The sequence below is a fragment of the Osmerus mordax genome, chromosome 5 (genome assembly GCF_038355195.1).
Source record: "Osmerus mordax isolate fOsmMor3 chromosome 5, fOsmMor3.pri, whole genome shotgun sequence".
In the NCBI taxonomy this organism is placed as follows: Eukaryota; Metazoa; Chordata; class Actinopteri; order Osmeriformes; family Osmeridae; genus Osmerus; species Osmerus mordax.
The window spans coordinates 15,220,490-15,233,897 of record NC_090054.1 but is presented as its reverse complement, the minus strand read 5'-3'; the positions used below and the strand labels follow the sequence as shown (position 1 = coordinate 15,233,897).

Below are 13,408 nucleotides of genomic sequence, written 5' to 3'. Positions count from 1 at the left end.
AACACATGGCGTTGGGAAATCGGAGACTAGAGAGTGAGATAGTAATTCTAGTTAAGCAAAAAGGATAACATATGGTCATGAGGTCCCAGGTTGCAGGTCTGACCTTGGGTCTGGAGCAGGGGTAGGCAAACAGGTGCACTTTGCAGAAGTCGTCAGCCAGGGCGATCACCTTCCTGTTGTGGGATCTGATCAGGGCGTTGATGTCTGTGCCGTCTGAACCCTCAGGCCACACCCCTGGAGGAGAGTCCCCACACACACACAGACACACAGGCACACAAACACACACACACAAGATGTTGGAGGACACACAAGCGAAGACACACCTATACTCCAAATGAAATGCAAGGGTCCATGTCACATATATACCACAAGGGGGCACACCAACTCTAGAAACACACACGGGACATGAGACCCTACAATTCTTTGCCCTCACGTTCACAAATGCACACACACACACACACACACACACGTACAAATAAATAGTGATCACTTCACACACACATACAATCTTAGTTCTCGGGGGTCCTATCAGTTCCAGTCAGTGGCTGGCCGATTTGCTACTGGCTGAGAACTGTGGAATCTGAAAGTCAAGAGTGAATTCTTTTTCCAGCCTCATAAAGAGCTGAGCTATGTGGAGTAGGGGGCTGCCGTAGCCTCTCCATTATTGAAGACTAGGGGCTGCACTGACAGGAGAAGAGAAGTAAAGAAAGAAGGAGACAAAGAGAGAGAGAGAGAGAGAGAGCGAGAGAGAGAGGTGGATGTGTGAGAGGCAAAGAGGGAGACACAGTAGCATATGACACACCAGAGAGACTAGAACATAGTCATGTGCTCTCTTCTAGAATCAGAGAGCTAAAAGAAAGGACACTACTAATTAGAACCATTATGTTCCCAAATGTGTATGGCTGCTCAAAATCAGAGGGAGAGAGAGAGAAGAGGATGTAGGAACAGAGAGAGAAACCAGGACGGAGTCACAGGGAGACACAAAGAGAGAGAGAAACTCGAAAGACGAGCCGGAGGGAGTGCGTGTGATTGAGAACCACAGGATTTGTGCAGTAGGAGCAGGCCACACAGAACCATCGTCAGGGACCGGCCATGCACTCAACAGCCATGTACTCAACAATTTATATGGCCACATCAAAGACAACACATGCCAAAACCAGAACAGTATGAAGCTGTGTAGGGTGAGGCTTCAAGGAGAGACATTCTGTATCAGGAATCCCTATAGGACAAGAAAACACACACACACACACACACACACAGGTACTGACCAAAGACGTGGAAGCCCAGGACGCAGGTGTAGGTGGCCCACTCGATGTCCTTACACTCGGAGCGGTTTCGGATCAGCTTGCACCCGTTTGGAATGTCCCCTGAACACAGCACAGCCTCGTGAGCTCACCGGGGACACACACAGGCACGGCCAAACGATGGGCAGAAACATGGATGGACTGCTAGCAGATGCCAACACTTACAGTAGAGGATTTCATAGTCTCCCGAGTTGGACATGATGAACTTGTTGTCGGGGGAGAAGTCAAGGTGTGTGATGTAGCTGGAATGTCCCTGGAAACGACACAGGAGAAGAGAGGAAAGAAAGGGGGAGGGAGGGAAAGGAGAGGGAGGAGAGAAAGGCGAGGGAGGCAAGAGAGAGAAGAGAGGAGGAAGAGGAGAAAGGCGAGGTAGAGGAGAGAGAGAGGGGGGAGAGGAGAAACAGGTTGGAGGAGAAATGAGGACATGGTCAGTTGATGACAGTGGGTCAGACTTATAGTCTGGGGCCGTCAGACTGCACGGGAGGAGAAGCTGCTTTGAAAAGCCTCCATCTGCACAGAGGCCTTGCATGCAGGGAGGCAACCCTGTGCATCCCAAACGTGGAATGTTAGATCGTGTGTGTGTCTGTGTGCGTGTGTGTGTGTGTATCCTCCCCCATACTCAAGTTCAGGGAGGGATGTTTTGTTGGCCTCTTTCGGTACTTTGTTTGGTTTCTTATGAGTCTACAGGCTTCCTTCCAACACACTAGGCTCTGGCACACCCACACACACACACACACACACACACACACACACACACACACACACACACACACACACAAGCGACGCTACTCGCACAGACAGACACAGAAAGGAATGCCGTTGATTTACGGCGAGACACCCAACAGCTGCTGAAATCACTTTCCCACACAAACAGTACAAATGTGAATCACGCTTACCTCAAACACACACACAGGGTTTTGAAATCAGATTCATGCGTGTGGTAGAACGTGTGGTAGAGGACATATGGTCGTACCTGAGGTACAATGTGTTGGAGAGCAACACTGTGGCTGCACAGCAAGGCAGCATGGGAGCTATCCAAGTCATGTGACCTGGCACCACAGACAACCTACAGTACAGCAAGACAGACCACCGTGGTCGCGTCCATCCTGAGGAGGGACTGATGTCTGAGACACATGAACCACAACTGGACCACCTGTCACAGGCACGGGCTTGATGTTAACACCAAGCACACACATGACCATACACCTACTATGGCAGAGAGGAGAGAGAGGAAGAGGGAGGAGGAGAAAGAGGCAGAGACGGAGAGGGAGGGAGGGAGGGAGAGAGAGAGAGAGAGAGAGGGAGAGAGAGAGAGAGAGAGAGAGAGAGTGGAAGAGAAGACAAAGACCGCAGACTGAGCAGCAGCCAAGTGGAGACCAGGGTGGGCTTAAGACAACTGTGTGTGTGTGTGTGTCTGTGTCTGTGTGTGCGCGCGTGTATGTGTCAGTGTAGTGATTCACACAGCCTTGTGGAGTCTGGGCCTGTTGGGGTCAGCTCTAGTCCTGGTCATGCTCTACTAACCTTTACCTCTAGCCTGCTGGGAACACACATACATACACACACACACACACACACACAAAATATGACTGTTACAACTCTCTCCTTTTATCTGCTGGGCCTGTGGCTGCCTCGATGATTAACAGTCTGTGAAGGCATCGCTTTTGGAGAAATCCAGCTGGGAGGCACAAGCACTCCCCAAGGCCACACGCCAACTAACACACACACACCACACACACACACACACACGCCACACACATAGCAGAATATCCTGTGTAAGTCAGTTTGATGGGGCATGTTTCATAAGGCTCCAGTTGTAATGTAAAGACCTCTGTCTCTGCTGCATACTACACCACTCCCTCTGCTCTCCTCTCAGATACAACCCAGAACAAGACACTGTGTCCTTAAAGGAACACAACACAGCTCAAATAAACATATACACACACACACACACACACACAAAGTGACCAAGCCATAAAAATGTACAGATACACAAAACACACAAAGACACAGAAAAAGAGAGACACACACACACACACACACCAAGGAAGGAACACAAACACACACACACTGTGGACTCACAGAGCACTTTCCGTATCGGCTGTACTTGCGTCCCTTCTCCGCCACGGTATAGAGGTAAATGAAGTTGTCATGTGATCCCACTGCCAACAGGGTGCCGTCTGAGGACAACAACCAGGAACAACAATCATCATCATCATCATCACTCACAGCTTCTCTGATTGGCTGAGCCTACAGTACATCCAACCCCCATCCAATGGAAAGGAGGGCAAACGTCTGGGACTACACCAACCTAGGGAGAAGCGCATGACGGACAGCTGCTCGTTGCCGTCTGTGTGGATGCCGACCAGGTCCCTCGTCTCTGCGTCCAGAGCATACCATCTGGGAGAAGAGAATAGGGGCGGGGATGTGTGAAAATGGTCTCATCCACATGCGGACAAAGATGGGGATAGAGACGAGAGGGTATAGGGGGAGGCAGCGGAACTTACTTTCCTGAGTGGGTGCCGATGGCAACCACAGCCCCACTGGGATGGAAGTCTGCACAGTGACCATGCTCCTGAGAAAGGAGAAAGAGAGAGAGAGAGAGAGAGAGAGAGAGAGAGAGAGAGAGAGAGAGAGAGAGAGAGAGAGAGAAAGAAATGCAGAGAACAGAGAGAGCAAGAGAAAGCAACAAAGATTATGAGCGAGTGGAGAACACATTCAAACTCATGATAATAATGTGAGCATGTGCCAGAGAGGTGTCTGCAGTCAGGAGGGGGGGGGGGGGGGGGGGGTCAGGGGTCAGGGGTGCGGAGGCTTACATCCAGGAGCCGGCTCCATTCCAGGGAGTGGTCTACAGAGTTCCAGAGGCACACCTGTCTGTCCTGGGCACAGGTGAGGAACAGGTCCCTGTAGGGGTGCGACGCCAGACCCCAAAGCTCATCTGTGTGACCCTGAGAGTGACAGAGAGTTCCAAAGGTGAGGGGTCACCAATATGTGACACAGGATGTGGTCCTCTCTTTATCTAAACGGATTTGCAGGAGCAAGAAGACTGAAAGCAGATGTCTCCTACCTGCACCTCCACCTGGAACCCATCGTTGAACGTCCCCCTCAGGATGAAGTTGCGGGAGGTGCCCACCAGAAACTGCTCCCCCTTGCCCTCGGCCACAGCACGGATGGTTCCATATTGATCTGGGACCTACATTGGTGAACAATTACAGTCAAAACTGTGCTGTTTTATTGTAGAGTGAGACCGGGGACCGTGAGTGTGTGTGCGCGCATGTGTGTGTGCGCGTACATCCGTGTGTGTGTGTGTGTGTGCGTGTGTACCTCGATGTCCCTCTCGGGGTTGAGGTCGTGATCCCAGAGGATGATCTTGTGGTCCTTGCCCCCCCCAGTCAGCAGGGTCCCATTCCTCATCTGACACAGCGTGAACACGCTGCCGTCGTGGGCCTTGATCTGACGACTGATCTGGAACGCACCTGCGTGACAGGAGGAGGGGGAGGGGAGAAGAGAAGGGGGAGGGGTGGGGGATGAGCGGGGAGGGGAGGAGGTGGGGATAGGAGAGGAAGAGAGGAGAGGTGGGGATAGGAGAGGAAGAGGGGGAGAGGAGAGGTGGGGATAGGTGGACAGAAGCAGAGAGAATGAGAGAAGGAGATGGGAGCGGGGGGGGTGCAAAAGGAGAGAGGATGATGGATGTGTAAAGAGAGTGAGTGACAAAGCGGCAAAGACAGAGGGAGAGGGTAGGGGAGGGGGGAGGAGGAGGTGAAGGGAAGAATAGAAAGGGGAAAAAATGTGTGAGGAGAGAGAGAGAGAGAGAGAGAGAGAGAGAGAGAGAGAGAGAGAGAGAGAGAGAGAGAGAGAGAGAGAGAGAGAGAGAGAGAGAGAGAGAGAGAGAGAGGGAAAGGGAGAAAAAGAGGGAGAAGGGTGAGCGAGGGAGACTGTAAAACAGCTCACAGAGGAGATTTCTGGGAATAGGATACCACAAATACTTAACATTCACAATGTGGTTTATGTGCTGAGCTACAGGCCAGCTCTTGTTGCTGTCAGAGGAGAAATGTGTGTGTGTGTGTGTGTCAGGATCTACGTATCTGAATGTGGTTCAGGAGGGCAGTGGGGTGTGTGTGTGTGTGTGTGCATACCTCAGCATGTAACTGAAATTGTGTCCACACTCTGCGTTTCCCACATTCCTGCTTTTCCCCCCCCTGCTATGCTAAGAGAGTTATCTACTAATAACACCCCGGTCACCCCTTGAGACAGACACGCAGAAGGTTGAGGAGGGAGTGTGTGTGTGTGTGTGTGTGTGGGGGGGGGGCTGTGTCTGACAAGGCTCTCTGAAGCTAGCTAATGCAGCATGGGAGAGCCAGGGCAGATGCTGCAGATACGAGATTGTGGGAGTGAGGGAGCCTGCAAAATAAACATGACCTTCATCTCTGCAAGGCGTGCACACACACACACATACACACACCTGGGCGCTGCAGCCTCCAGGAGGCGTAGCGGTAGCAGTAGCAGCAATGGAGCAGAACAGGTAAATAAAGAGAGATTAACAGTTTAGCTTTGGCACCAAGCCCCAAGCTCTGCCTGTCCTGTTCCACCACATGCCAGTGTAAACCATTACGGATCTCACCCCAGCCACTTCCAGAGCCATCCCAGCCTGCCAGCGCTCACCTCCTCCTCCTCTCTAACCTACAGTTAGGTCCATAAGTATTTGGACATTGACACAATTTTCATCATTTTGGCTCTGTATACCACCACAATGGATTTGAAATGAAACAATCAAGATGTCCTTTAAGTGCAGACTTTCAGCTTTAATTTCAGGGTATTTACATCCAAATCAGGTGAACGGTGTAGGAATTACAATACATTTTATATGTGGCCCCCCCCTGTTTTGATGGAACCAAAAGTAATTGGACAATTGGCTGCTCAGCTGTTCCATGGCCAGGTGTATGTTATTCCCTCATAAAGGGAGTTTGTTATTTCATTGGAAAGGAGCAGATAAAAGGTCTACAGTTCATTTCAAGTATTTGTGTTTGGAATCTGTTGCTGTCAACTCTCAATATGAAGTCCAAAGAGCTGTCACCATCAGTGAAGCAAGCCATTGTTAGGCTGAAAAATAAAAACAAACCTATCAGAGAGATAGCAAAAACATTAGGTGTGGCCAAATCAACTGTTTGGTATATTCTTAAAAAGAAAGAACGCACTGGTGAGCTCAGCAACACCAAAAGACCCGGAAGACCACGGAAAACAACTGTGGTGGATGACAGAAGAATTCTTTCCCTGGTGAAGAAAAACCCCTTCACAACAGTTGGCCAGATCAAGAACACTCTCCAGGAGGTAGGCGTATCTGTGTCAAAGTCAACAATTAAGAGAAGACTTCACCAGAGTAAATACAGAGGGTTCACCACAAGATGTAAACCATTGGTGAGTCTCAAAAACAGGAAGACCAGATTAGAGTTTGCCAAAAAACATTTAAAAGAGCCTGTACAGTTCTGGAACAACATCCTATGGACAGATGAGACCAAGATCAACTTGTACCAGAATGATGGGAAGAGAAGAGTATGGAGAAGGGAAGGAACTGCTCATGATCCAAAGCATACCACCTCATCAGTGAAGCATGGTGGAGGTAGTGTTATGGCGTGGGCATGTATGGCTGCCAATGGAACTGGTTCCCTTGTATTTATCAATGATATGACTGCTGACAAAAGCAGTAGGATGAATTCTGAAGTGTTTCGGGCAATATTATCTGCTCAGATTCAGAAAGAAGTGGAATGTTCTGCAATGGCCAAGTCAATCACCTGACCTAAATCCAATTGAGCATGCATTTCACTTGCTAAAGACAAAACTGAAGGGAAAATTCCCCAAGAACAAGCAGGAACTGAAGACAGTTGCAGTAGAGGCCTGGCAGAGCATCACCAGGGACGAAACCCAGCGTCTGGTGATGTCTATGGGTTCCAGACTTCAGGCTGTCATTGACTGCAAAGGATTTGCAACCAAGTATTAAAAGTGACAATTAGATTTATGATTATGTTATTTTGTCCAATTATTTTTGGTCCCTTAAAAAGGGGGGGGGGGCACATATAAAATGTGTTGTAATTCCTACACTGTTCACCTGATTTGGATATAAATACCCTGAAATTAAAGCTGAAAGTCTGCACTTAAAGCACATCTTGATTGTTTCATTTCAAATACATTGTGGTTGTATACAGAGCCAAAATGATGAAAATTGTGTCAATGTCCAAATACTTATGGACCTAACTGTACTTCCACTCTTTTCTTTCTGTCTCACTCTCCTTTAATGCTGTTTCGTTTCTCTCTTGTCTGTCGCCTGAGCTTAGTAAATTCTAGGTTTACCTTCAGGTCCCTTACTTGAGACAGTAGTGTATAGTTCTAGGATGGGATGTACCTTCGGGTCCCTTCCTTGAGACAGTAGTGTATAGTTCTAGGTTCTAGGATGGGATGTACCTTCGGGTCCCTTCCTTGAGACAGTAGTGTATAGTTCTAGGTTCTAGGATGGGATGTACCTTTGGGTCCCTTCCTTGAGACAGTAGTGTATAGTTCTAGGATGGGATGTACCTTTGGGTCCTTTCTTTGAGACAGTAGAGTATAGTTCTAGGTTCTAGGATGGGATGTACCTTTGGGTCCCTTCCCTGGTGCCGGCTCCACGGTGCTCCTGCTCCAGATCAGCATGATGCCTCCAGAGTCTCCGGTCAGGATGTCTCCGTTGTTGAGGAAGGCCAGGCACTGCACAAACTTGGGCTTCTCATATTTCTTGAAGAGATGGAGACGAGAGAGGAGAATGAGACCGCGCCCCTAGCCTAGCCTGTTTAGATGGTCCCTGTGTGTGTGTGTGTGTGTGTGTATGTGTGCGTGTGTGTGTGTGTATGTGTGTGTGTGTGTATGTGTGCGTGTGTCTCCTTCCTCACCCCGAAGATGCCCTGCTTGCGCGCCAGCGAGGTGCCACTCCACGTCCAGAAGAAGATGTGGGACTTGCCACAGGTCACTATGGTGTTGGCATCTGTTGGGTGAAACTCCACTGAGAGCACCACCTCGTTGGTCGACTGGAAGGGAACAAAGACAGTATGAAGTCGGAAGAGGACCATACCCAGTTGGATACGTACACAGGAAGTGGCCTGTGAGGCATGGCCTGTGGCGGGAACCAGGTGACTGACCTTGATCTCTGCAATCTTGGATTTCTTCTGCCAGTCCCACACGGTGAGCATGTGGTCGTTACAATCATCTATGACACTCAGGTGCTGTCCCGAGTCCTACACAGAGACGAGCAAACATGGAGAAGACATGAGAACACGTCAATACACCGGAGAGGACTCTGACGTGGCGTTAGGCTTACTTCACATAATACATTTAACTCACGTGAAATATGTATTAATTCAGTTCCATTAGGTTCAACACTAAAGCTGTCAGCATTACCAAGAAGCCAGCTGGCCCTAAACATTTTCTTTGACATAAACATGTCGTCAATCTGTGATATCAATGCAATCAAATCCTAATAGGCTTCATTCATATTTCTGTCTCCATAATACCCATTCACTGCAGCAGTGAAAGCCTTGGTGCGGCTAGATCTGTGATAGCATAATAGGCTAATGATTAACCCAGCGCTGAAAGACTGTTTGCATGATGGTTGGTGTGGGGAATGTAACAATGCCTGTGTGTGCCTAAATGGGTCATAGTGTGGAGAGTGTGTGTGGGTGTTTCGTGTGAAGGGAACGAGACAGTAAAAGCAACTGGAATGTGCCAACTGCCGGTGAGAGAGAGAAAGAGAGAGAGATAGTTTGAGAGAGAGAGAGAGAGAGAGAGAGAGAGAGAGAGAGAGAGAGAGAGAGAGAGAGAGAGAGAGAGAGAAAGAGAGGGAGTGAGAGTACAAAGTATGCTTTGAAGACTAAGATTAAAGAGATAAAGAATAATATAATACGTTCTACCATATTACTGATCTAGAGAACGGAAATGAAGGCAAATCAATTATAACCAGATTCATGAGTTGTCATCACGCAATAATGAGGACTTTAACTAAGATGGAGGGAGACAGAGAAAGGGAATATGAGAGAAATAGAGAGACTGCAAATGACTCCTGATTAGAGAGGTTATGAGGTATTCAGCACCACAACGACATCACACTGACCCACTAGCTTACTCACAAAGAAGGCCGTTCGGGAATATAAAGCATACAGAACCGAACCCAGACCAAGGTCTCGACACAGCGTGGGTGTACTGCTGCATGTCTGGGCAATATGTTAGGGTTGTGTTCACCCATTTACAGTGGGGGGGGGGGGGTTGGAGAGTGGAGTGTTCTGGACTCCAGTACCCATAATTCAGTTTGTTAAATACCTGAAATGCTGCTGATTCAGTGTGTAGGGTTACTTACTGCTTTGGAGAAGGCCAGGGAGCCCACCCCTCTCTCGAAGGTGCCCTGGCCAATGATCTGCAGGGTGGACAGACTGACAGAGTCCCATACCCTCACATGGGGCTGCAGTGGCTGCAAAACACACCAGGCAAACACACACAAACCATTAAAGGAATCTCAAACGATCAAGATAGTCATTCAACAGGCTCTCACTGTGCCTGACTGACAGACAAGCAGGCAGACAGACAGACAGACAGCCATAGATCTTCGCCTCCAGACGTTCCAGGAAGGTGAAATCCAGTCAGGCTTGTTTAGACCAAACAGTACTTAGAAATAATGATGTGGATTAAGGCAAATCATTTTGCATGAATGCTCGTGTGTGTGTGTGCAGGTGTGTCAACATCAAGGACAACAGTGAGGCTGATTGTGCAAGGCAAGATACTTGATAAGCCAACAAGGATCATGTTGTTGAACAACAAGGGGTGCACATTATCTGTAGATCAGTCCAACTGGGTCTAAACAATGAAACTAAGGAAGTATCAGTATCTTAGCTATGGGAATTTCGATGTCAGATTATTTGTATTTGTGTAAGAGAGGGAAGCCACGAACCAGTTTACTGTACAAAATGTTGAGGTAAGGAACCAATCATTAGAGGATTTGGATGAGGGCATAGCTGAAGGCGGGGATTAGGGCAAGGATGAGGGCAGAGAGATGATGGTTTAGATGATGGTTGCTACTGTTCTGCTTACCCGTCCATCTTTATCCACTCCTGCAATCTGTCCTGTGGCAATGCGGATCTTATCAGGGTGCACAGCAAGGCTGTGGAGGAAGACACAGGTAGAGAGAGAGAGATGAGAGGACCATCTGACAATATTTTGTGTAAACTTATAAATACGTCCAACAATATGTCTATAACCAACACAGTTCCATCTGTTTGCACTTTCTTAATGGTGGACACTGGTGTTTCTGCCCCTCGGCATCATGGGAACGCTTCAGGCTTCTGTGGTCAAACTCACTCATTTGCCTCTCCTAACGGTGGACTAGAGGCTGTTTTGCATAAAGTATTTATCCTAGGGCCAAAGAGGCTTGAACCGGGAAGTATAGTCTAACTGAATGTGTCATGTAAACAATGGTTAGAGTAGGAACCATTGTGTGTGTGTGTGTGTGTGTGTGTGTGTATAAAAGCTTGTGCTGCAGTTTTTCCTAATCACCCTTGATGATTTCGTGTGAGTTGTTTTCGATAGTATCCCCAGTCACTACAGCCAATCCCCTGGCAATATCCATAATTAACCATCAATATTCCTTGGAAATCATTGCCTCAGGTAAGTCTTCAGGGAGCTAATAAAGCAATCAAAAACAACAACTCAGTTTCCACATGACGTCAGGTGCTGTGTTTCTATGGCTCCAGTTGCCATGCCCTACATTCTCCCTCACACCCTTCACCAGCTCCCATATGTCTGTTTAGGACAGCTCACCATTTGACGCAGTCTGTGTGTCCCAGGTAGTGGCGTTGTGTCCTCTCCTCGTAGTTGAAGAGCACCACCACGGAGGCGATGAAGTACACTATCTCCCCTGTAGGCAGCAAGTACACATTGGCTCGACAGTCTCTGCCTCGATAGCCATACCTGAAGCAGGAAGTCAAGGTGCCAGTACATACAGTATAGAGACAGGTAGGGGACTAGGTAGTAGGGAAACACTCTGGACAAAGGATTATATTACTTCTTTCTTTGAAACAATAATATATGTATACGCAAGGTAGGCTGTTTATTTAGAGTATTAGGACTCGGCCGGCCCTCAGGGGAAGTCTGAAGCTTGCAGGGAAGGATACACCCACTCCAGCTTGAGTCTCTCGGGGGGCAGCTCTATGCGCACATCCTCGTAGTTCTCTACGTCTGAGGGAATGAACATGGTGATGGGACGACCGCGCATGAACATCTTGATGTAGTCTCCCTCTGTGGGGAGCGAGCAGAGCAGGAATCGTGTTAGGCGGAGGAGAGGCGTAAAGGAGAGATGTTAGAACACCTCAGAAAACTCACGTGTGGAGACAACGCAGAACTTGGCGGAAGCAAAAAGAGACTGCCCCCGTCAATTGTTTTCACAATTCCAAGCAAAGAAGTTGACTCAAAACAACATGCTTTTGAACCCAACCGCACAGCCATTAAAGATATAATCTCACCATCCCAAAACCCACATGAAAATAAGATACTGCTCAAAAATAACTAGGGTCAGGCCAACAGCGCTCCTTTTCACATTAGGTGAGTCAGAGAGGGTGAGTCAGAGAGCATGACATGAGTTTAGTCCATTAAGCCAACCGGTGGTATTTAGCAGCAGAAGCCAGACTTTTCACCGCCCTCCTGGCTGACACAGGAGACACACGCAGTGAGTGTGAATAACTTTATTTTTTAATTCAAAGCAGTTTGTTTTTTTAGTCAGTGGACCATGCATGCTTTTCAGATAGACTGAGGGCACTTTGGGACAAACAGGCAGACATTCAAAGAGAGAGAGAGAGACAGAGAGAGAGAGGGAGAGAGAAGGCCATAGACGGAAAGCGAGAGGCGGAGAGCGAGAGACAGAGAAAAGAAGACGAGAAGACAGGAGAAACCGAGAGAAGCGTTGGGTGTCGTGCAGGAGAGTGAAGCAGTGAGTCAGCAACCCCCAACCCCAAGCTGAAATAAGAGAAGAGGATGGAAGGATAGAAGACAGAGAGAGGACAGAGAGAGAGAGAGAGAGAGAGAGAGAGAGAGAGAGAGAGAGAGAGAGAGAGAGAGAGAGAGAGAGAGAGCGAGAGAGAGAGAGAGAGAAGGTGGGAGGGAGGGATATAGGGTCGATTTGCAGTGGACTGGGTTTCAAAGAATGTGTTTCCCTTGTCTGCCTTCCAGCCCTGTGGGGAACAGCTCCACTCTCCATAGTGAGCCCATGATGGGGAGCGAGGGATGGGGGAGGCCGACTAGAGGTGGAGAAGGAGGAATAGATTTCCAGAATCCCTGCTCATAAAAGAACACCTGGGATCGAGCTATTCTCCACAGTTCTGGGGCCCGCACTGCATCCCCTTGTGAGGAAAATCGACTGTCCCTGCATGTGATGCACTAGGCACAGATGCTTGCTCAAGTCGTGATCACAACCATAAGAACTGTGGTCTGCAATCATCCTAACTGAATGCCTTCCCGGACTGCCGGACTCTGTCAGTGGTCAGTCATGCCAGGAACAGACTATTCGATTTAGCTAATTAGAGTCCCTCAGCATGGGTCTCTGGAGCAAACACATTCTTCGCCTGACCACAGATAACCCGTTAAAGCCAGGGCACAAGACACTGCGACGCGCCCACAGAACAGGGCAAGGCCGGGCACAGCCATGTTCTTCATCTGGGCTGGGCATTGCCTGAGGGCAATCATATCCGAAGTGAGAGAGAGAGGGCAAGAGTGCGGAAGGAGCAGAGGTGGGGGGACGGGACGGAGAATGTGTGTGGCGTGTTAGATAGATGGAGTGATCTACCAGAAGGAGTGAGAGAAATCAAAAGGTGTTGGAGATGCCAGACCAGCCATCAAGCAGACGGAGATAAAGGCAAGCGCTGGCTGGTTCATGTGCTGCCTGCTGACTGGCTGTCTTGAGAACCACTCACCTGCTTGGCTGTTTTTCTCACGGGTTGACATTTTGGCTGGTCATGAGACAGAAACAATGTCACTCAACAACACGCACACACGCAAACACACACAATGGTACTAGACAAAAGGAGAACAGCTACAGTACAATG

The 13,408-nt window shown here is 48.7% G+C and overlaps 1 protein-coding gene across 3 annotated transcripts in view; it reads right to left on the bottom strand.

Annotated features, from left to right (window-relative positions):
- Positions 1-13,408, bottom strand: part of LOC136943002 (echinoderm microtubule-associated protein-like 4) — a 44,825-nt gene that overhangs the window by 1,860 nt on the left and 29,557 nt on the right. For all 3 annotated transcript variants that reach the window (XM_067236119.1, XM_067236117.1, XM_067236118.1), the window contains 17 exons: positions 13,277-13,312; positions 11,486-11,609; positions 11,133-11,282; positions 10,407-10,476; positions 9,679-9,789; positions 8,468-8,563; positions 8,222-8,356; positions 7,931-8,066; positions 4,629-4,780; positions 4,372-4,497; positions 4,121-4,252; positions 3,809-3,876; positions 3,613-3,701; positions 3,384-3,481; positions 1,470-1,557; positions 1,269-1,367; positions 104-234 (listed from right to left, as the gene is read on the bottom strand). In XM_067236119.1, coding sequence (XP_067092220.1) covers positions 104-234; positions 1,269-1,367; positions 1,470-1,557; positions 3,384-3,481; positions 3,613-3,701; positions 3,809-3,876; positions 4,121-4,252; positions 4,372-4,497; positions 4,629-4,780; positions 7,931-8,066; positions 8,222-8,356; positions 8,468-8,563; positions 9,679-9,789; positions 10,407-10,476; positions 11,133-11,282; positions 11,486-11,609; positions 13,277-13,312 — 1,841 coding nt within the window. The remainder of the gene's footprint in view (positions 1-103; positions 235-1,268; positions 1,368-1,469; positions 1,558-3,383; positions 3,482-3,612; positions 3,702-3,808; positions 3,877-4,120; positions 4,253-4,371; positions 4,498-4,628; positions 4,781-7,930; positions 8,067-8,221; positions 8,357-8,467; positions 8,564-9,678; positions 9,790-10,406; positions 10,477-11,132; positions 11,283-11,485; positions 11,610-13,276; positions 13,313-13,408) is intronic.